Consider the following 22,880-nt stretch of genomic DNA (forward strand, 5'->3'; position numbering starts at 1 on the left):
ATATTTGAAAACTATTTTTCTTTGAATTTTTTTTTGTTTTTTAGGTCAAGTTTTATTTTTTTGATTGAAACAACATTTTTGATCAAAGTCATGTAATTTTGCGTTTGGACCACATTTTGGCTAGGACATTTGTGTCTTTATTATTCAATCAAAAAATAAGTTGCTTCAAACAAAAAAATATATATTTTCAAAAGAAAAATCACTTCAATCAAAACTAAAAAAAATTCAAGCGTAGAAAGAAAGGTTTGAATGTGAAAAAATATTTGAGACTCAGAAATTCGCATTTGAACACTTTATTTTTCATTCAAACCGTTTTCAATCCTTCATGTGTTTGAGCCATATTAGGGGTAGGACATTTGTGTCTAAATCATTCAATCGCAATAAAAGTTGCTTTAATCAAAAAACTATTTTTAATCAAAGAAAAAAATCATTTGCAAAAATATGTCTTGGGGAAAATACATTTTTTAATTTGAAATATATATATTTTTTTTATTGAAGTGTCACTTTTTTTTGAAAAACGACGCAAGAATAATGGCCACCAGGGCTCCATCCAGTCATCGGACTCTGCTGGAGTCCAAGCCGAATATAGGGCACCGGTACGGGGGTGTGACATCGGAGTATGGTACCCTGCTGCTTAATGTGATTCAACACGGCGAACTTCACCCGCTGCCCTGACGTGACGGTTGGCAATTGGTTCCAACCGGAGTGTCCACGACGCGCCGGTACGGGAGTGGTTGGCGAGTGGCCCGAAGCTAGCCTGCCCAGTAAGCGTGCCGGAAGCCCCGTCGCTTCAGCTTTGAATGAGTGTCATGTCATTCGCGGGCCATCCACTCGACAGCCGGCCTCCGCGCCTGGGGGGTGATATCGGGGTCCGACCAGTGTGCCGCGACAGGGCAACGTACCGTCGCGGGTATTCCGGTGTGATGCCGGTGACTCCAGCAGACTCCGATGGCTGGATGGAGCCCTGGTGGCCACTATTCTTGCCTCATACTTTTATGCCATTGGCCTAATCACCTGCCACTCAAACACACCGGAACTAGCGTTGAAGTTGAATCTTTGTGTCAAAATGATTCAATCAAAAAAAAAGTGCGTTCAAAACTTTTTCCACTTCAAAAAAAAAAAGTGCGTTCAAAACTTTTTCCACTTAAAAAAAAAAAGTTTAAAACTTTTTGCTTTTCAAAAAAAGTGAAACTTCAATTAAAAATATATTTCAAATAAAAAACATATTTTCAAAAAAATATATATTTTTGCAAATAATTTTTTCTTTGATTGAAAATAGTTTTTTTTAATTAAAGCAACTTTTATTGCGATTGAATGATTTAGACACAAATGTCCTACCCCTAATATGGCTCAAACACAAAAAGGATTGCTTCAATCAAAGAAAACAGTTTGAATGAAAAATAAAGTGTTCAAATGCGAATTTCTGAGTCTCAAATATTTTTTCCACATTCAAACCTTTTTTTTCTACGATTTTATTATATTTTTATTATTTTGTTTGAAGCAACTTATTTTTTGATTGAATAATAAAGACACAAATGTCCTAGCTAAAATGTGGTCCAAACGCAAAATTACATGACTTCAATCAAAAATGTTGTTTCAATCAAAAAAACACTTGACTTAAATCAAAAAAAAAAATTCAATCAAAGAAAAATAGTTTTCAAATATATTTTTGGGAGTTTCAAATTTATTTTTGCATTCAAACTCTTTTTTTTTTATTTAACTGACTTTTTCTTCGATTGAAAATATATATTTTGATTGAAGCAACTTTTTTGATTGAATAATAAAGACACAAATCTACCTCCATAAAAAAGAGGGGGTCGTCTTATATTCGCGGTCTAGACATTATACCCATTCACGACGCTAGATGGCACCAGATATCATTGAAGCGATGTTTTGTCATGACAGATCTCAGCTACTCTCCCCATTCACGACGCAAGATGGCGCCAGATATCTTTGAAGCTATGTTCTGTCATGATAGATCTCAGCTTCTCTCAAGTTTAACCAGTTTGCGATTTTCTATTGCAATGTTTTTTCTTATTCAGATTTGTTTCAAGACTACAGTTACAGTCAGACTTCACTTTTATGGTTACTGCAGTCATTGCGATTTTGTTGTTTTATCACAATAGATTAGTTTATTTACATTTCAAAAACCAGAAGCCATTCATTTACGAATGTGATTGCACTTTAGTTTACACATTTAAATGTTCAGATATTAAGATTTGAATGAGGCAAAATAGCATGCTTTTTCTCTCAAATATATTGTTATAATCATTTGTTCCGGATGTACTGTAATTATTTTCGGTATAAAAATTAATTTGGTGTTTGAAAAGTCTTTTTTTTTTTTTTTTCTCCAAACTTGAGTCTTGAAAAAGAGGGGGTCGTCTTATAATCGGGGCCGCCTTATATTCGGGTCAATACGGTATATGAAAGTCTCATGTTTATCAGTACATTACAGAAAATAATGACTAGTATATGGTAGGGATTTCTGGTGGTAAATGTATCCAGATTATCTCAACAAATTAACAGAATGGCAAAAGCCTGCGATGCTGTGACTGGTGCAAAATAAGCATTCTTTGACAAAAGAAATGTTTGAAGGAAAAACTGACTTTTAAAAAATTCTAAGTTCTTTTCCTGTCAATGTATTTTACTAACGGTTTCCCATTTATTTTGGAAGTAATTTAATATGAAGATAAAAAGTGTGGCTTCTTGACTTTTAAAAGGGAAAAACAAAATTGTCTTTATGACCCCAAAATTTTTGACCAGTAGTAGTGATGCACGATAATACATTTTTCAACCGATACCGATAACCGATAATTTCTTCCTCATTCCTACCGATAACCGATAATGTCAAGCCGATAATTCTATTAAAAGATTTATGTAAAATTTTAAACAAAAGAAAATATTACTGTGCAAAAATATAATTTATTGCTTTTTTTTTTTTTCTCCCAACATAAAATATGAACAAGTCGCCAATTCCAACATCTAAATAATGACATTGTCTGACATTGTGTAATGGTAAACTTTTGGCAACAATTACTTACAGAATAAATACCTAAGTTGCACAAAAATGCCTTTAAAAGTAAGCCATTCCTAACATAACATTAATACACTGCAAAACACACTTCCTTAAAGCTAGTCAGTTTTAAGTGTAAATCTATTGGAAATAAGTGAAATTATCTGCCAGCACTTCATGTGTATTTCTCTCAGATTTCTTGGAAGAAAAATAGCTAGCTGAAAATAATCTTAACAGCCTTATTTTAAGCAATACATTATTATACTTAATCCTAAAAAAAACTTGGAAGAAGAAAAGATTTTGAATATTTGTGGCTACAGAATATTATTGTTATTTCATTACAACAGGAATGTGTATATTTAAATTAATAAGTGTTAATAAGTGCCAATAAGTTTAGATTATCTACTGTGACTGTAATTTAGCAGACAAATAAGTTAAATTAATTTGAAAAGTTATTGCTAATGTTATATGCTTTGTTGCACACTGTGAAAATGATTAACTCAAAAGAGCGAGATGTCATGTACCCATTCTGCAGCGCTTTGTTTACATTTGCGGCACTCACGAGTCGCGACATTCGCTTTACAGCAGCTAAACTGATAAACGGCAGTCCTATTTGGATGCAGTTGGAGCTCGCATCTCCGTGCGTGTTGTTTTGTGCCTGAGTTTTGTTAAGCCGAAAATAAAGGCGGCATTACAAAGTCATCTGACCGCTTGTCATTTTACATACTGAATGTATTATTGACGGGCTGACTTAGTTTTCTCCATGTTTAAATTATCATCTAAACACTGTGCCGTCATGATAAGCTTGCTTACTGGACATCACTTTTCCAAATGTAGTGGTGAAAATGTGATTGGCATGTTTTTCATGAAGAATGGTGGTCGTATAAACTACATTATTTTTTTATCCAGGGCTTTGGCTCTCGGGTCATTTCGGTAAAAAAAAAAAAATCGTGTCTCGTCTCGGCGGCGGCTACGTTCGTACCGGATTATCCGCCCGCACCGGCCGGTTTGCCGCAGCGTATTCGGGGCCTGGCTCTGCTCACACGCCGTGAGGGAACGCTCGAGAAACCGGGGTGTTCGCCGGAGGTCCTGAAGCCGGGGAACCGGGCTCTGCCCGCCCCGCCGATGGTGAGGCGGCGGCGGCCTGCCGGACCGGCCAGAGCGGCGGGCTCCGTCGGAAGACGGCTACTTGCCGACTATCGGTCTCCAGTCGTGCAGGTGTTTAGCCTTAGATGCGAGTTTACCACCTGCCTTGGGCTGCTTTCCCAAACAACCCGACTCTGAATCGTCACAAGCCCCTAGTTTAACTTAGTGTTTACAATAGCTTTAGCATTCCCGCTAGCAGCAGCAGCCTGGCATTCGTTCCAAAAATCTTTGTGATGCAGTTTTAAATGGATGCTGGGTTAGTGATTTTGAATGAGGACGCTTTCTTTCGGCCTCTTGGAACTTCTGCGGTACATGTTTCGCAAATGGCGAGAGCGTCGTTTTTTTAGTAACAGCCGCCATAATATTCAACTATTTCTTGTCGTGTAACTCCGCCTCCTCAACCCCTCCTCCCTCAGGGGCTTCAGAGAGGGGAGGGGTTGAGGAGGCGGCGTGCTGAATTCTTCGGTTGTGCACATTTGGAGGCTAAATCAAGTATATTTATCGGATTACATTATCGGTTGAATTTTTTGTTATCTGGATTATCTGTGTGACGTCATAATTGCCATTATCGGCCGATAATTATCGGCCACCGATATTATCGTGTATCTTTAACCAGTAGTGTGTAGGCTACATATGGACAAATATAAAAACAGAGTTTAGCAAACTATTGTACTTTGAAAAATAAATAGTTGCAGGCTAGGCTACAATTAAATGACAAAATTAGCTAAACGACAACTTGTTGTGTTGATCTTCTTTTAAGACAAAGATATAATGGTACATCAAAACAAATTGTAATAGTCTTATTGGGGTATAACTGACGTCTTCACTATTAGTGATTTTACTGACTGTACCTTGTTGGCGTGCTTACCTTTAAATGTGGGTTGACAAGAGAGAAAAAAATGACAAACAGCAATAAAGACAACAATTAAATCCATTTCAACCCTACCCAGATTTGCTCTCGTTTAGTCATGTTATCGCGTTTATCCCCAGCACAATACTAATATGTTGTTTGAATTTACCTGAGTTTAGAGCACTTCGATGCTCGATGCCCAACTCTCTGACGATATGCTAACATCAAATAATTTTCAACACTGAAGTACGTCGAAAACATGAAGGCTTGAACATAGACTTCATAATTATATTATTTATTTATCATTATTATATTATGAAGTCTATGGCTTGAATGTAACTATTAACTGAGAAACGTGTCTACGGTACTCTAAACAGCTGGAAGTCATAAACACCCTCAAGTTATCAAAATTGTATTGAGAAGTTGTGGCCTGTGAACACCCCTAGAGGGCAGTAACGACCAAGACATAGATTACTATAGCCAGTGTTGTAACCAGACATTCCAGGAGCCGCTCAAATTCACCGCATAATACGTCAAATTGTCCGCCATCTTTTGTCAGTCGTCGGTTAAAACGTGGGCAACAATCATCCATCAAATCAGCAGAAGCATCAGTAGTTTGGGTTTATGTCAAGTAGAAGTTCCTCCTTCATACACACTGAGATTCCCTCACATGACTAAAATGTTTTTCCAAACAACATTATGTAAGTTCAAGTTCAAACCTTCATGTCATCATTATGCAGCTTATACAGGGATTCTCTAAACAGTTTTTGTCACCTTTCCCCAACTGATGCAAGTGCTCCCATGTCATCTCACAAACATCAATTTGAAACACAAAACAACACTTACCACTTCAAATGCAGTGTGCACAAGAACCTTCATAATTGCTCCTTTCATTGAGTGTGCCTTTAGCACCATCCTAAGTCCTTGACTGATCTCGTGACCCCCACCGTAGCCAGGTTTCATAACTGAATTATCATGCAAATCCCCATAGCCTTCCAACTGTTGTATGACATTATTGCTTGCCCTCTTGTGATTCTGATTTCAACGTATAAAGAAAAACACTCCATCGGTGAAGGAAATTTATTGGACATATTAATGAAATAAATAGGAGTGTGATTGTTGGGTGTCATTATCATTAAAACACACAATTAGAATAAGCTGCTATCAAATACATAATTTACAGTTATATTCCATTACATAGCTTATACATTTGAGGTCATTAGTGAGACACAAAAAAATTGTAGTAGACATTTAAAAGTGTTAAAGCTTTGAAAAGAAAGAAAGGAACGTTTTCCTTGTCTATTGAGTATAGAAAATAAAATCATAACAATACAGAATATAAAAAAACTCAATATTAACAAAAAATGCTATTTAGTGAATTGCATATTTGACATCACAAAAAGGACAAGTTGTATTGCTTTGGTTTAGAAACCACACATTAATTACCTTTGAATATTTCCATTGTCGATTTTCTGAAAATTGTCTGACAAAGGCCATTTCAATAGGCTACAATGTCCTCTTGCCTACAAGTTCAGTGTTTCAACTTTTAAGGTCTTGTAGATAGCACTGCTTCATTTCTCAACAAGATTCAAAGTGATGTTGCACTCAGAGGTTTGTCTCATCCCAGGTTGGGTCGTTCATGTTCTTCAAAACCCTCCTTATGATCCTCTCAAGCTCTTTCCTTGCTCGTTGCTCTTCCTCTAGTGTCCTTTTCATCCTCTTATTGTCCTGAAAGACCACAAAACATGCATGGCTTCACTCCTTCCATTATCCAGCAAAATGTACACTTACCTGTTTGAGTTCCTGGACTTCATCCCGCAAACTGTATACAGTGTCTACCAAACTCCTGTAACCACAAAATAATTAGAGAAGGGAAAATAATAATTCAGCAATGCACACTGATCAACCAGTACATAGCGTGAGCACTCATGAACGTCATGTGACATCACACACTCCTGTCTCACCTCTCCTCCATTACGGTTTGTCCGTTACTCCTGGTTTCCTCCACTATGATCTTCTCCTCATCTGGGAATAACATGTGGACATCCCTCCTGCTGGAACCTGATCCAAAGAAGACAACAGTGTAAACAACAGTGTAAACTGTGTCTTCTTTTGATATATAAAATGACAAAGCGTCATACACATACATGCAAACACAGCAGATACGGACACTAGAGGTCTAACTCTATTGGCACGCTAGCCAGGTTGCCAGTGTTTTATTCTGACTTGCTACACTGAAATCTTACGAGAAATTGAGGCAGTCCTGTAACTAGTGGCAGTCCAGATACTGTCATAATCCGAGTCTTCTGATTGGTCGGAAGGCGGCAGGTTGCCTGGGATGCCAACAACGATGAGGCTGGAGTCAGCGAGCACATGGTTGTGCATGAGGTCAGTGCCTTGCCAGGCTGCACCCGCAGTCAGCAGTGGGAATACATAGGGTAATGGTGTGGGAGAACATAAACCGCAGATGTTGGGATCCAAAACAAAATTAAATAAAGGATTGGGCCCAAAATAATATCAACATAAAAGAAAAAAAAACATCAGTACATGGAGGAAATTAGAATTTGAGGAAAAATTGAGAAATTATATTATTTTGGGGACCAGGATTGGCAGGCATGATCCAAAGTAGTAATGATGAAAGGCAAGAGCGGAGGAATCAATGGATGGAAGAAAATAAAAGGACAGAGAAAATCTTTGGTTAGAGTTGAAGCTGAGCAAAAATTTTGAGGTGTATGCTGTAACACTGTAAAAAAATTGAATTTCCTAATAATGATGCTAACTCAAGATTTTAAGTAGATAAACTCACATTTAAGTTTTCTTAACTTATTTTGAGTATTCCTTATCAAGGAATGTGAATTTGATTAAATGAGCTGAATTAATGTACATGATCAATTTGCGGGGCCTACATACATTTCTGAGTTAACTGAACTTGATAAGTGGTAAATTATGTAAATTTAGCCTCAATCCTGATGCCTTCAAATTAGCACACTGACATTTGGGCAATCAGCCAAGGTGTTTAGTTCATCTGCGTGCTCTGCTGCCACTGTAGCAGCCCAGGTTAGTTCCCTGCTTGGACCAATTTGTACTGTATATTTTAGTGATGTCCCAATCCCATACTCACTTTTTGGCTGCTGTAAATCAAAGCACTAGCCAAACATATCCGCTGTGTTTGAATACTTCTCTTTGGAAACCAATGATAGTAAATGAGCATCATATAGTATTTGTAAACAGAGCATTTCTCAAGGAGGCACAAGCAGAAATTACTTAAATACAAAGAACACGATTCGTAACCTGACAAAGTTAGTACCACTATTTTCTAAGTTTTTCCCCTAATTCTTTTGACTATTTTCTTTGTTTTGTAAAACTAAGTTTTATTATGGATTTTGCTTTAGAACTATTCGGGATTTATACATTCATGATTTAATGTAGTTTCATAACATGAGTGGCAGAGATTTGTTGCAATACAGTTCAACATGTAAACACACAAAAAAAGGATACTGTAATATGTAATACTGTCTGCATTATTTTTAATTGTCTAGACATATATGAATCAGATCAGTCTCAACAAAACATTATGAAAAAAATTGGCTTACAAGTAAAAAAAAAAAATCTGGATTGGGACACCACAAATATGTTCAGTTAACATTTTAAGTAGATCTGACTTCAGTTTAAGTTCAAACAATTTAATATAAGTCCAGTTTACTTAAAGTATTGACTTTAACCATTTTTGTTGATGTTGTTGTTTTCCGTCAAAACTTGAAAATTCAAGTGAAATTGGTTAATTTGAAGATTTTTTTAACAGTGTAGCAACCTATGTATTTCGCTATAACCTATGTAACCTTTCATGCTGAAAGTGCGTGTGGGTGTGTGGGTGAACTCACTCGAGTTGAGGGTCTGTCGCGTCCTGGCACTGGTGCAGTACGCTTCAATCACTTTCAATATCTGAGCGTCCTCTTCGAGAGCCGCTGTGCCTGAAAGAAAATGACGGACAAGAGATTTTACCAAGCCCAACAAGATAATTTAGCTAACAGGCCCATTTCAATTCAAATTGAACCCCTTACTCTTTCTGACAGTGAAGTCTTCTTCTGAGGCTTTCCTCTCTGGTTTCCTCTTGGGAAGCAGCTTCTTCATATTCTTTGGACTTTTATTCATATCCTGCAAACAACGAATGTAGGCCAGTAGTTTTAACAAGAAACCACAAAATGTTTAAAACTATTAAAGTTTAAGTGGCCAGTCAATAAACACCTCCTTGTTGTAAAGAGCAGCAGATGGCCGGAGAGGGGGCGCAGGCCGAAGACAGCTCATACTCCAGGGTTTTGGGATACTCGGAGGCTCCAAAACCGCCCATATTGGGCTGCCGCCACATGAGGAAAGATGAGGGAGGGTGTGGAAGGCGCTACTCCCGGCTCGAGACTCTGAGTGTCGAGAAGGGGTGACGGGCAGAGAGGGCAACTAGGACATAGAGTTGGGAGCGGTCAATCATGAAGTTCAACGGGTTTTAAGGAGGAGAATCAGGGACTTACTGTGTGACACACCGACGGAGTCTTGTATGTGTGTGCAGCAGGTGTGTGTGTGTGTTTGGTGAGAAGGTCCAGCCAATCCAGTAGATCCTGATGACTGTTGCACGCTACTTGCATACGGTCACACTGGGTACCTACATGACACGCATGTGGATCCATAACCTTTGAAAGTTTTTCTCTGTTGTCCAAAACTATTACACATTGCACTCCAAGTCATGAAAAGGTGAGACAAGATAGAATAGGAAGTCAGACCAGAAATTTCAAAAGCATTCCTCATGGTTTCCCCATCTTCTAACCTGGAGATCAGCATGCCTGACAGTGGCATCTTTCCCTGCAAAGACAAACTCATACATTATATTTTCAACATTCAGCTACGTTTTTAAATCCTTTCAATGATTAATTTGAAGGATTACTTTACATGTTGGATAGTTTATCCAGGCAGGAAATAGTATTAATCCAAACCTGGTAGATGAATCCACTCATCCTCAAGCTTGCTGAGAGAAAGAGCAGAGTGTGAGGGAAGAGCACAAGGTAGCGTTCACTCGACTCCTAAAGTACACACAAAGCGCCTCTTATACACTGTACCATGTTGTAACTCAGTGTGGGGTCAAAATGCTCCAGAGGTTCACCTGACAGTTCTGATAGCGGACCGCAGCCTGGGACATGTGAAGAACAGGGCCGAAGGTCTTGATGTCATCCCCTTCCCAATTCCTAATTGGCTCAGTTAAAATCTGTAACTCCAGGTCCTTCTTCTTCCTCACTTCCTGGCACTGGGCCTGAACAGAGAGACAGGAGACAGCACTCCGTAATGAATCTCACAGGTTAAGAATACTTAAGATTAGAGGTGCACGATAATTATCGGTCCGATAATTATCGGTCCAATAATAGGAATTATGATGTCATCCCAATAAATCCAATAACATTATATATTATCGGGCCTATTAAAAATATTTTTAGCACAATGTCGGATTGGGATTTGAGCGTTTGTTTCCACTCCTGTTTTGCCAGTATCCAAAGTTTTGTTACTGTTATAGAGGCCTTATTTTTCCATCACTGAGTGATGAACCTTACTATGTCAATTAGCAAATGTTTGCATTTTACAGTGTTATGTTTATAAGTTATTGAGAGGCCTTTTAATTATTGATAGGCTTGTTGTCCTATAATTGCCAGGTTAAGAAAGTTGTTTCATGAACAAAAATGATAAAAGTCTCCTCTCCTTTTGCACCAAATGTTTTATCTGCTGACAAAGCACAATACCTGTCGGGTTTATGTTTGTTTTAGTTCTGTGCTTATTGTTCAGGGGAACACATCTTCAATGATGTTGACTGATTGATTGTGATTGACTCAAATTATATTTATTTGAAAAAAATAATATGGGCACTTTTTTGAAGTCAGAACTGTTCTTGTCTTTGTTTTGTTCATTATAATAATGTTCATGTCATCATGAAAATTCATTCTGGTTTGGTCAGAGGCAAATCTATGTTGGATCAATCATTAGTATTTTTTACTTACAGGTGTTCACAAACTCAGGTGAATATAGATTGAAAAATTCTATATAATCGGTTATCGTATCGGTATCGGCCTTGAGGAGCAGGAAGTTATCAATATCGGTTTTAAAAATGTGTTTCAGTCTTACTGCAAGGCTTTGAAATGATGCCATGCAAGCTTGGAGGTCCACTCTGTCTGGGTGTTGCTCCTGGGAACAAGACAATAAAACATTTTCATATTCATTTCGGTTGCCTAGGTAACAAATCAGTCATCAAGTGTCCTTTTCATGATAGACATACAGTACCTCCATGTGTCTGTCCATTTCCTTTAACAAAGTTGGATATCTCTCCAGTCGAGTGAAGGGTTTACTCAAACTGGTTGTCAGCGTCAGAATCCCCGGACTAGATGCCCCCTTTGACTCCATGTACTCCCCCAGCTCCTCGCTGCAAGACAGCCAATTGAGATGTTTTCACTGCGTAATTTGTGTTTCTGATGTCCCTTCCCCCATTTATTTCCCAAATATTATGGGCAATCCCCAAGATGTCAAAATGCCTGCTGTACAGGCCATTCTGACCTTTGCTGGGTGAGAACACTGACAGCAGATGGATGGTTTGAACAGTAAGCCACATAAAGATACTTCATCTGGGGCATTAGACCAAGGAAGAAGCCTCCTATCCTCTGCTGACATTCTGGAAGCCTTAAAACATTAAAACAGCACATAAAGCCATTGTACTCTATATGATTAGTGCAAAGCAATCCGGTTCAATCTTACACCAGATGTTCAAACACCCAAAGTCTCACAAATGAGTACATGTCATGAAACACTGAGAACAGGTTGTGAGTTTCAAGCGTGTGAGACATAATGCTAAAAGTGGATATGAAAATTCGGCACACCCTTATTCAAATGCCATTGTCAAATCTCCCTTTTTTCAAGTCTATGGGATGGTGCTCAGTGGCAAGACAGAAACCTTATCTAATAAAGAAAAAAAACTCTTGAAATCTAGAAAATGTTATAAAATTATTTTTGTTGCTCACATCCTTTTTATATACAGTAAACAAGACTAAAAAGGTCAAACGTATGCCTCCTGAGTAGACAGAACAAATAGCTACTGACTTTGTATGCTCTTCCAAGGACTGAACCAGCATCTGCTGGAATGTGGAGATCTCCTCAAGATTTCCCTGAATGTGGCTGATGTCAGCACCACTTAGCCTGCAGAGAATCAAGTATTAGACATTTATAATTCAAAGGATGTCTTTGGCTTATCTTCCATTTTTTTTGCGTGAATGGTGTTTACTTTATATTTTTAAAGTGATCCTCGATCTTTAAGACAAGTAATTCTTAAAAGATAAATGTTAGTATGAGTTATAATAATTTGATATTAAAACTAGGGCTGTCAAAATTATTGCGTTAACGGGCGGTAATTAATTTTTTAAATTAATCACGTTAAAATATTTGACGCAATTAACGCACATTCCCCCGCTCAAACAGATTAAAATGACAGCAGTTTAATGTTCGCCTGTTACTTGTTTTTTGGTGTTTGGCGCCCTCTGCTGGCGCTTGGGTCCAACTGATTTTATGTGTTACACCATGAGTGAGCATGGTGTAATTATTGCCATCAACAATGGCGAGCTACTAGTTTATTTTTTGATTGAAAATTTTACAAATTTTAATTAAATGAAAACATTAAGAGGGGTTTTAATATAAAACTTCTATAACTTGTACTAACATTTATCTTTTAAGAACTACAAGTCTTTCTATCCATGGATCGCTTTAAGAGACTGTTAATGCCATCTTGTTGATTTATTGTTATAGTATGTTGAATGTATATATCCGGCTTGTCTTATCTTTCCATTCCGACAATAATTTACAGAAAAATATGGCATATTTTATAGATGGTTTGAATTGCGATTAATTACGATTAATTAATTTTTAAGCTGTATAGACTTGATTAAATAATTTAATTGTTTGACAGCCCTATTTAAAACCCCTCTTAATGTTTTCGTTTTAACAAAGTTTGTAAAATTATTTTAAGTGATAGGTCGCCATTCTTGTTACGTCACAGTGCGTGACGTCACTTGGCCCGTTGCTGAACTTTCAGCGTGTCACTCTTAGCTACCCCAACATGTCATCGGTTCTGCCCTTCCAATTTGAACCAGATCGGAAAAGTGAAGAGCAGGACAGCACTGTCAGTCGTTCACAAGACGAGCAGTAAAGGCTAAATGAGAGCAGGAAATACAGTACCTGATAAGACGAGTTGGGAAAAACCGGTGATGTACTCGCGGCAAGTGCGTCTCAATGACAATGGAGCTAAAGAGTGTAGGCTGTTGAGAACACCGGTTTATGTTCCTCAAGGTAAGCTATTGCGTTTTCAAACTTATCCCAGTATAATTATGTAGATTTTTAGCATCCAGAGCTGTCGTGTGCTAACTGTCCTCATTAAATTCGTCATCTGACGGGAACAAATCCTGGAATCGAGTGTAATCCATGTCTTGTACATTTTAACGCGTGGTAGGTCGGATACGTGAATAAAAGTACCAAAAGGGGAGAAGCTTCCATTTATGCACATTTATTCACAAAAAAATAATATTTCCACCTTGACCACTCGTCACTCGGGAGCTCAGCGGTACACACACACGCGTTCCCAGACGAATTCCAACATAAAGTAATATCCATGTCAGAGTCACTGTCGTCACTGTAGCGTGCCATAGTGCTTTAATTATTTGGTATGATTTGGGGAAAACTCGCACGAAGAATAGTCAACAAAAAAGATAACAATAGTAATCCAAATCCGCGTTTTTTCACTCACTCGAAGATCCAGGAATTAGACCGATCCCATGGCAACTTTGCAGCCGCGATCAGGCCGTCGAATCCACAAAATAGACTGATCCGAAAAGCCGCTGTGGGACCGTAGGATCCAGAAAATAGAAGGATCCCTTACTTGACTAAGGATCCAGGAAAAATGTTCGTGCACCAGTTGTAACGCGTGATAGGTAGGATACATGCATACAGGGACCAAAAAGAGGAGAAGCTTCCCCTTATGCACATTTATTCACAAAAAATAATAATTCCACCTTGACCACTCACGTCACTCCCCTTGTTTCAATTTGACAGAAAATTGCATCCAAAAGCAGCACATCGTGGCATTTTACTTTGCGAGTTTAGGCAGCAATACACAACTGTTGTATACGCTACACATTTGGAAAGATCCCCTTTACGTCATCACTGCGAGCCCGCAAAACATGGCGCCTACCATCGGTCAGAATGTGTTCTAAATATTATAAAATATTGCCATTGATTTAAAATTTTATTTGCTTCTAACAATATATTTTAGTACAAGAGAACAATTGTGGCTTATTAGAGCCTACATGTATTTAAGGTAGAGGATCACTTTAAGAAAATATCTCAAATGTAACTTCACCTATCTGTTGGTTGCAGGGTACGCAGGTAGGACCCCAGAAGACTTTGCAGTTCTCTCGAATACTCAGTCTCTGCTTCCAAGATGTTCTGGAGGACCTTAAACAAACACAAACCTAATTAATGAAAAGTAAACAAACAAAACACAAATAGACAAAGGCATCTGAGCACTTATTTTAGAGACGATCTATTCAGGGATAAATAGTTGATTTTCTTTCATTGACAGTGAATCTAAGGCGGGTTAGTCAGTTCGTTCAGATAGCCCAACTGAAGATGAGAAGCCTGGAGAGACTGTAGAAACTTGCATTATTAAAACACATGCACACGTCAAGGGGAGCAGAGATTCTCAGGCATGGCTGTCCCAGAAACCAATGGAACGGAAGAAATAACCTACATTGTCACCCACGCACCCGCACACAAACGTACGCAGTAGATAAATTTAAAAAAAAAAAAAGAATTGATTGCAACAGATTACAAAAGCACTATACATGGATTGGATGAGACACTGAAAGAAGATACAAAGCAACAGACACTGGGACAATGTTTAGCACTATTGCCCCTCAGTCATAAATTTCTGAGTTTGAATCTTCTAGTGCCAAAAATATAAGCTTAATGGCCATGTTTAAATTATTTTTGGACCTGACTAACACCTTAACAGTTATGTTACAGTTAGTATGTAAGTTTTAGTGCCATGACGTAGGCCAATTCACGGTGGTTTAATTTTGTTATTTTAATCCCGCACCCGCACCCCTCACACACACACACACACACACACACACACACACACACACAAAATTTTTATATCCACTGTACGCATCAATCATGTGATTGACAGGTCATTAGTCATGCCCTCATCTGATATTAGGCTCTGTGAACGTGTGATACTAACCACATTGTAGTATGTCTTGTTGATGATAGAAGTGTCAAAACCTTTTGGAGGACTTCTCAGCGTCCCAGACTTTGGTTTATCTAATTGCTTGTCTGCACAGCAACAAATAGAGAGAAATAGTCAGTAGTCAGCATTTTTTTGTTTCCCATACAAACCCTTTTTCGTCAAAAGCTCAGTGGCTAAGTGGTGGTGTAGTTGTTCCCCAACCCACAGATTGTGAGTTTGATTCTCCCCCCGATGAATCCTTAAGTATCCTGGATCTTGACCAAGATACTGAACCCCACGTTACTCCTGATGCTGTCACACCAGTAGGTAGGTGGTAATAATTTTTTCTTGATCTCAAGAGGAAACATGCCTTTTCAAAATTCACACTTGGGGCAGCAAGTTATAAAGATTGCTAAGGCCATCTGATACGGTTAGTTTTGGATTGTAATTTTTGAGATCCTTTACACGTTTAATGCATGTTTTATGATGATAGCCCAAAGCCTCAAACCAAACAACTGATGTTATCCAGACCAAACTACTGTCAGTCCTTTGCAAACGCAATTGACGTTTTCCACAATAAACTTTCAGGATGTTCTGTGTGTAGGTGGATGGGAGGGGGGGTGTATATGTGTGTGTGTATATCCTCTCCATGCAGCAACTCTAGAACTTCCTGGCTTTGTCAGTCAAGTTTCCTTCCTTTCCTTCCTGCCTTTGTTTAAAAATAACTTACACTTGTACTAATATACTGTAGGTTGAATGTGTGTTTGCGTCTGTCATTGAATTGGACAACTTTGCATAGTCTAAGCAGAGAACAGCAGATATGATAGAGTTTTGACATGTGTAATTCTAGCACCCACCGCTTCCTTTCAGTTCTCGCACATAGTTACTGGGAAACCAGCCGGTCTTGCCGTTGAGTGAACCTTCCCACCAGCCCCCCTCCTCCTGCCTGCTCACATTAATGATGTCGCCCTTGGAGAAAGACAGTTCGTCCTCATTTGTCTGCTGGAAAGGGAAGCGTGCCTTGAAAAGAAATTGGCCACACCCACCACCTTCAGACATGTCCTGCGACAGAGAAAATGCACATGCATCAAAAGTGCAATAGACAAAATCTGAAATGATGAGGTTGCTGACTGTTGTTGAGGAGTTATTTTCTGCCTGGGTATCACTTACAAGGCTGTGATACTGAGGTGGCTGCAGTTTGGAGGAACGACTTTGGCTGTTCAGAGAATCAAATGATTTAATCCTCAATGTGGCGGAGTGCGGCACAGACACAGAAACGCCGGAATCTGCACACACTGAGCCATTTTAAATTCAAATCAAATCTTGAAGATAAAATTAAGGAGCATTTAAGCAAACATTATTACCTTCAGTGGCTTTGTTCAGTGCAACCAAGGTGTTTAGGACCTTGTTGAAGTTCAGCCCCTGAAGGAGGTCATTGACCTCAAAAGGCTGCAGGATTTAGAAAATTGATTATATACAATTTCATCATTATATTGAGATGCACAATTACACAATGGCATCCGATCCTTTTATATGTTTTATGCCATCAATATACCATATAATAACATACGCCTGCTTGTTTCACTGTGGTTTAGGATGCCATTCCAGCAACAGTCTGAAGCGGGATTATTTCAAGTCTGAGCTCCCCCTGGTAATCTCTCCATTACACACAAAAGATGCGTGCACACATGTACACTCATAAGCAAAATACTTCTAAAGCACCTAATCTTTTGAAACAACATAAAAACATTCTGAAGGAGTGAACCGAGTCTGGATCAATGAACATGTACATGGTTGATGAATACCCTCAGTATGACTACTGCTAAAGGGTCTAGTAAAAAGGTAACCCAATGCAAATCATTGATTAATGTGGTGTGTCTGATTACTATTTAGAAACAGTCACTGTAATAATAAACTCTTTAACATCTACAACTTGCATTAGTCCACTTTACACAGCATTTATTGCGACAGTGCAGTATTAAGGAATCTGCATTATAACATATGCAGACGCTATCGCCATATCCATTAGCTCACCAAGGCTTTTACTTTTACACTAATATTTTTATTGGCTTCGTTGAAAGTAATGTAAAGGTAGTTGTGATTGGCTTTACTCTTGAGACCTTGATTTAATTATTCAAATCATTTACCTAATGGCCAAACTATACGATCGCAATGGTCATCAAATAAATCATTCCGCTCCAACAGATTCAGAAGTCCACCATGATAGGAGGCAAACAGAATCGTCTGCATGTCAGCCAGGCTGCCACTAATGGAGGCCTTGGCGTCCAGCACCCTAGTTGACTACTAATCAACCTGATTGGAAAATCCACTAGCTGCATGACACATTGCATTACATCAGCCTACTACTGTCCTCTCCTTCATCCTTTTGTTCTTTACCATGGGTTTTCTCCTAGCCGCGCATACGGTCGTTCTCCCCGATTCTGATATTACAGACAACACAATGAAGCCTGTGTTATGTAATCTGATACATTGATTATAATTGCACTCGATAACCTGCGTGTGCTCTGGAAGTCTGAATATAGGTCTGAGGCAAAACATTTGTTGACACATTCTTTGAAACAGTCATAGATATATTCGCAAACATTGCACTGCCAATTTAGGCCGAAAAAGAACACGCATCAGAGAACACCTACAAAATATATTCTGAGATCAACAGCCTACTTTGAGGTTAAGGGTCAAAACAGAAACAGTGCTGCCCTCTTGTTCCCATGGCTACCACTGACAGGATGCATGAACACAATTTAATTGATTTAATAACGCTTTCATGCACGAATTGTGATAGCTGAAACCAGGATTGTTTTTTAAAAGTGTTTTAATAGTTTTTATAACTCTGTAGACGTGATAAGAAATAATCATGTATATAGGTGTCCACTGTAATGACCTTACAAGGGTAGCGTGGCTTTATTGGGACTGGGTATTTTCACCCCCACAGTCAGACCCGTGCCGCTCATAAGGCAATTTAAGCAACCACCTAAGGGTGCACCAGTGTCCAAAAAGGCGTCATGAAAAATATTCAAATAATATTTGATGAAAGCAGTTTTCAAAAAATTATCACCGGTGAAATGTGTCATTAATTCATTAAAATGGCGATCACATTCATGTAAAAACATATTCAATTTATTATTATTTTTTGCTATCATATATTATTTAATTCATTATTATTGGATAGTCCTGTGTAGTTGCTGTGCTTCAAAAATTTATTTTCTTTTAACTATGCCCATCAAAGATAGTGGCCAGATCCAATAGACAGGTACAGTAGGCTGCAAGAAGTTAGGCGCTATTATGGTTATGTCATGCTGGTCTCACAATCAAAAGCTATTTGACTAATATAATGTATAATTCCACTTTCTTCTCTTTGTAGATGCTCCTCTGAAATATTTTCTTTCTACCTCTGTACATCCTGGGCCATCTTTTACAGCGAATTTATCCACATCAGCACCAAGTCCAAGCCCACCAAGTCCAGGAAAGAAGTGCACCTTCCAAAACAACTGTCATATGAAAGTGCAATAGATGCTTTTGCTTCAGTGAAGACTAAGTTAGTAAGGTTATAAGTAAAGGTGAAAAAAAAGTTGCATTTTAAAGTGTTCTGTGTGTCTTTATAAAGGTTTGTGTTGGTAGGTATTAATCATATTGTAATAACAATTGTAATTTATTCAATGCATTTGTTTTTTAAGTGTTTTCATTGGTGCTTTTGAATAGTTATTACAGCATTTTTCTTTTAATTTCTGCACGTGTTCGTTGTCTTTTTTCATATAATAAATTACAAAGAGATAACGCGCTTTTTCAGTGTGAGTGTTTAAATATATGTGGTGAAAATAGTGGGGGGGGTTTGGGGAATAAATATGTTGCCTAGGGCACCAAAAATTGGTCAGGAACGGCCCTGCCCAAAGTACTAAGTTATAAGTGGATATTCCGTGTCTGCACCAACTATTAACGCAACAAAAACAATCTATGTTATTTGCAAATCAGCCCCTACTACATAAATTGCGTGTGCCCCATTTCCGCGATGTGAACATTTCCTGTCAAATACTGCGCACCTGTACAGTCCGTTACGACATTCCTGAATATCGACAGGTTTGGAAACAGATATTTCAGAATGACGTAAATAATAAATATCAACGTGAGCGCGCAAAAAAAATGTAATTCCAACATTTTCACCGATTTCAACATTAATGCAGTAACCCACCTCCACGCCAAAAGTCCCGGCGCCTTTGATGAACTCGCTTATGTTCAGTTGAAACTCGCTGTCACTCCTCGGTTCCTGAAAAAACTACGCATAAAAAAAGTCACTCAATTACTAGAATCTCACTCACTGTTAAGAAAGTATAACTAGCTATAACAAGGAGCGTTTGAAAAAAAATACTTCTACACGGAAATAATCTTTATTTCAACGTGGTTTGTTGCACTTGCCACTTGTCAGATGGCTATTTGTGTGTGCTATCCTCAATACCTGCCTATACTTCCGGTTAAACTTTCACATTAAAAGAATGATTAGATGAAACCTAATTGCGCTGCATTGTTGACTTTGTATAGTTAATTTATAAAACATGATATCACAAATTATAATACACGGGCTAGCATTAGATGAGCTGCTTCCATAGAAAATGATTGTCCATTGATGTGGATATCAGTGATGTACCTTTATTTCGAAAGAGACATGTCTGACCTTGTTTCACAAACGAGAGGCCCTCATAATTCATTTACAGTTCAATCATTTATTATATAGCCACACATCGCACCGACAATAGCCTACAAGGGTTCTTCTTTTTCCGGTCTTTTATTTTGTCATATTAAGTTCATATTATGTTATATGATCATTTCATCATATTGTTGTTCTCAGAGAGTTTTTGCAATTACTTACTTTTTCTGTCGTTCCCGGTCTCAGTCGCTCCAGCAGCCTGCACAATACCACCCCGTCCTGCAGAGACGTCCGGAGGAAAGCCTCCGGATCCGAGATGCTCTTTTTGGGAGACTCCAGCACCCCGAGCGTGATGAGCCACGTTACAGTCTGCTCAGCCGCGTTCATCGCGGACTCAGAAAGCTCGTGGGCCGATAAAATGTCTCTTACTAAAAAAATAGCAGACGTGGAGGAGAGTCAGCCTAGTGGTTCAGGCGTCCTGCACCTCATTGTTGAATCACCCCAGCTCAGCTATCCCAATGTCAAAACATGGATGTGTTCTTGCCTCTCTCTCTCTCTCTCTCTCTCTCTCTCTCTCTCTCTCTCTCTCTCTCTCTCTCTCTCTCTCTCTCTCTCTCGCTCGCTCTCCAATTACATTAGCTAATATTCATTCACGAGTAGCGTTGGCTTTGTAGCTGCGTAAAATGGTGTCATGGCGCTACCTAGTGGACAATGATTTGAAGTGGACATAATTAATTTGTAGAAGCCAGGGTTTACCCACTTTGAGGGGACCCAACCGGGCGGAACTCCCCGACGTGAAGGTCGCCACGGAGCCAGAAATTTTGTTTATTTATTTATTTTCTTTCTTTTTTTTTTTTTGAGGGGGAGGGGGGTGTCAAAACTACTAAAACTACTGAAATGCAAAGAAAACTGTTATGGCACAGTTATTTCTATAACACATACAAAAACTGATTTTCATTCAAAATTGTATTTTTTCAATGATTTGCAAAATAAAAGTTAACAAAAACAGCAATAACCCCAACCTCCCTCTCCTAATTTTTATTTTCCCTCATTTCCTCACATACAAAATGCCAAATCTTAATTTTAACTACTTAAGAATATAGGATTTATATTAAAAATGAAGTTAATGTAAACATTTACTTTTGCTTTTTTTCCCTCTTTTAATAATTAAATAAAGATATAAATAACACATTCATAAAAATAAGTACAAATGACTTATAGTATACAGAGCAGGGGTCGCGTTAACCGAATATTTTCCGTCGTTGACCGGTTTTTTAAAACGGTGACGGAAAAAACCGAAGTCCATCCGTCATTTTGACAGGTTGCAATTCACACCCCAGACCACAGGGTGGCGAGTGAGCATATTAATTAGCTATTGTCTCTCTTGATGCATGACGTCGTTGGCCTTACTCGGAAAAATGTCAAGGCAACTGAGTGTTTGCCTGGCTCGGCCAGACTGTTCTCCTTGTATTTTTCAAACACTGAGAGAAAAGTCTGGGACACAGCCTCTCGAGTAGGTACAAAATCGATCGACAAATCAGATTTATTTACGTGACGCGTTCTTCACGAGCAACATCACTCTTTCACGCCGAAAGTCGTCTCTACAACAACACGGATGGCGAACGGGAGAACCGAGAATATGTTACAATCCGCGGTAAATTCAGTTTTAAATGAGCTAAAACACATCGACACGAGACACTGACAACAGTCTGTCTCGCGCTAGCCATGTTGAATAAACTCTGTTCTCCTCGTACATTTACTTCCGCGCGCAAGTCCCTCGTCCTGCCCTCGTCGCTTTGCTAACGGCACGTCTGCCCGTCGCTGATTGGTGCACTCCGCTGTCTGTTTGCCTCTTGTTAAGCTTGTTCGGACAGAATATTAATTAAAAATGAATGAAAACTAAATACTATTGAATATGTCATTATTATCATTTTAAAAATGTAAGTGACGGGTAAAAATAGATTATGACCGGATTTTTAAGACACTGTCAGTCAAAATGACAGACAACGAAAAAGTCTAGCGCAACCTCTGATACAGAGTGAAATGGAATATATTTTGAAGATCGCGCAGACATCGACTTTTTTAAATCATAAGAAAATGAATAAGTAGCCTAACATAAATGAACAAATATAAGTCCAAAGTGCACATTGACAGCTACGATGTTCTGAACCTCCCCATCAGAGCAATTAAAACTAAATATGATAAATAAGCCTCCTCAAATCTTTCCTTGCTCTTAAAGATTTGATCCATTTTCTGTTGCATTGCCCTTTTTTATTGCATCAATTCAACAAACATTTTTTTTTTTTTTGCTGTTCCAGAAAACATGCACATTTGAACCAAATCAGCGCTAACTATCCCTGCTGATCACATGTCAGTATGTCAGCCAATTGAACGGATAAATGAGTCCAGGCGTTTTGCTTTGCTGCGTGCATTCGCACATTGACATGACTCATCATCGTCAGACTCAGATACCTACAGCAGCTGAGGAAACCTCCATGCCGTCCGTGGAATAAAATACATAATAAGTATCGGTGGAAAACGGATGACGCTACACAAACACTTTATTATGCTTGTTGTTTACACTTGTGTATGGAAATCGGATGGTGGTAGATTGTTATCTTCTTGGAGATGTGTGGCAGCTTAGCTTTTTTTTTTTTTTTTTTTTTTTTTTACGTAGCATTTTGACAGTTGCTGTCATATTTTTGGAATAAAAGCACCGTGTGCTGGAACAGCATTCTGGCCCTGAATCTTATACCGGAACTGTGTTCCGGCCCTGAATCTTATACGGGAACTGCGTTCCTGACCGTTGTAGCCCACTTTCACCCCTTCCTACACCCAAGGGGAACCCTGAAGCAGGAATTGCAGCCTCCGATGCATGCCAGAAGCCCCATCTCTTGTCCACTAAAGCACAACA

At 38.6% G+C, this 22,880-nt stretch overlaps 1 protein-coding gene across 4 annotated transcripts; it reads right to left on the reverse strand.

Moving 5' to 3' along the window:
• Nucleotides 1–6,082: 6,082 nt before the first annotated feature.
• On the reverse strand, nucleotides 6,083–20,501 carry LOC130912231 (rho guanine nucleotide exchange factor 7-like). Of its 4 annotated transcripts, none has more exons than XM_057830154.1 (22): nucleotides 20,189–20,501; nucleotides 19,514–19,597; nucleotides 16,671–16,755; nucleotides 16,477–16,592; nucleotides 16,164–16,368; nucleotides 15,322–15,413; nucleotides 14,437–14,531; nucleotides 12,132–12,227; nucleotides 11,592–11,714; nucleotides 11,322–11,460; nucleotides 11,166–11,225; nucleotides 10,159–10,305; nucleotides 9,992–10,078; nucleotides 9,782–9,860; nucleotides 9,533–9,663; nucleotides 9,255–9,461; nucleotides 9,071–9,164; nucleotides 8,891–8,980; nucleotides 7,256–7,414; nucleotides 6,974–7,070; nucleotides 6,801–6,855; nucleotides 6,083–6,737 (listed from the first exon to the last, which is right to left on the reverse strand). In XM_057830154.1, the coding sequence occupies exons 1-22, from the start codon at nucleotides 20,351–20,353 to the stop codon at nucleotides 6,615–6,617; spliced, it is 2,529 nt and encodes an 842-aa protein (XP_057686137.1). In that variant the 5' UTR covers nucleotides 20,354–20,501; the 3' UTR covers nucleotides 6,083–6,614. The 4 variants fall into 4 exon arrangements, with proteins under 4 accessions (XP_057686137.1, XP_057686136.1, XP_057686139.1 ...); XM_057830153.1 differs by having other exon boundaries at nucleotides 16,477–16,601; XM_057830156.1 differs by lacking the exon at nucleotides 7,256–7,414.
• Between the last annotated feature and the right edge of the window lie 2,379 nt (nucleotides 20,502–22,880).

Source organism: Corythoichthys intestinalis, chromosome 2 (genome assembly GCF_030265065.1).
Source record: "Corythoichthys intestinalis isolate RoL2023-P3 chromosome 2, ASM3026506v1, whole genome shotgun sequence".
Lineage (NCBI taxonomy): Eukaryota > Metazoa > Chordata > Actinopteri > Syngnathiformes > Syngnathidae > Corythoichthys > Corythoichthys intestinalis.

Coding starts and splice junctions, on each gene's coding strand:
- LOC130912231 (XM_057830153.1), bottom strand. CDS start 20,353: ATGAACGCGGCTGAGCAGACTGTAACGTGGCTCATCACGCTCGGGGTG. Junction 12,228..14,436: donor ACCCTGCAACCAACAGATAG/GTGAAGTTACAT, acceptor GATTCTCTGCAG/GCTAAGTGGTGCTGACATCA. Junction 10,306..11,165: donor CATCATTTCAAAGCCTTGCA/GTAAGACTGAAA, acceptor CTCTCTGTTCAG/GCCCAGTGCCAGGAAGTGAG.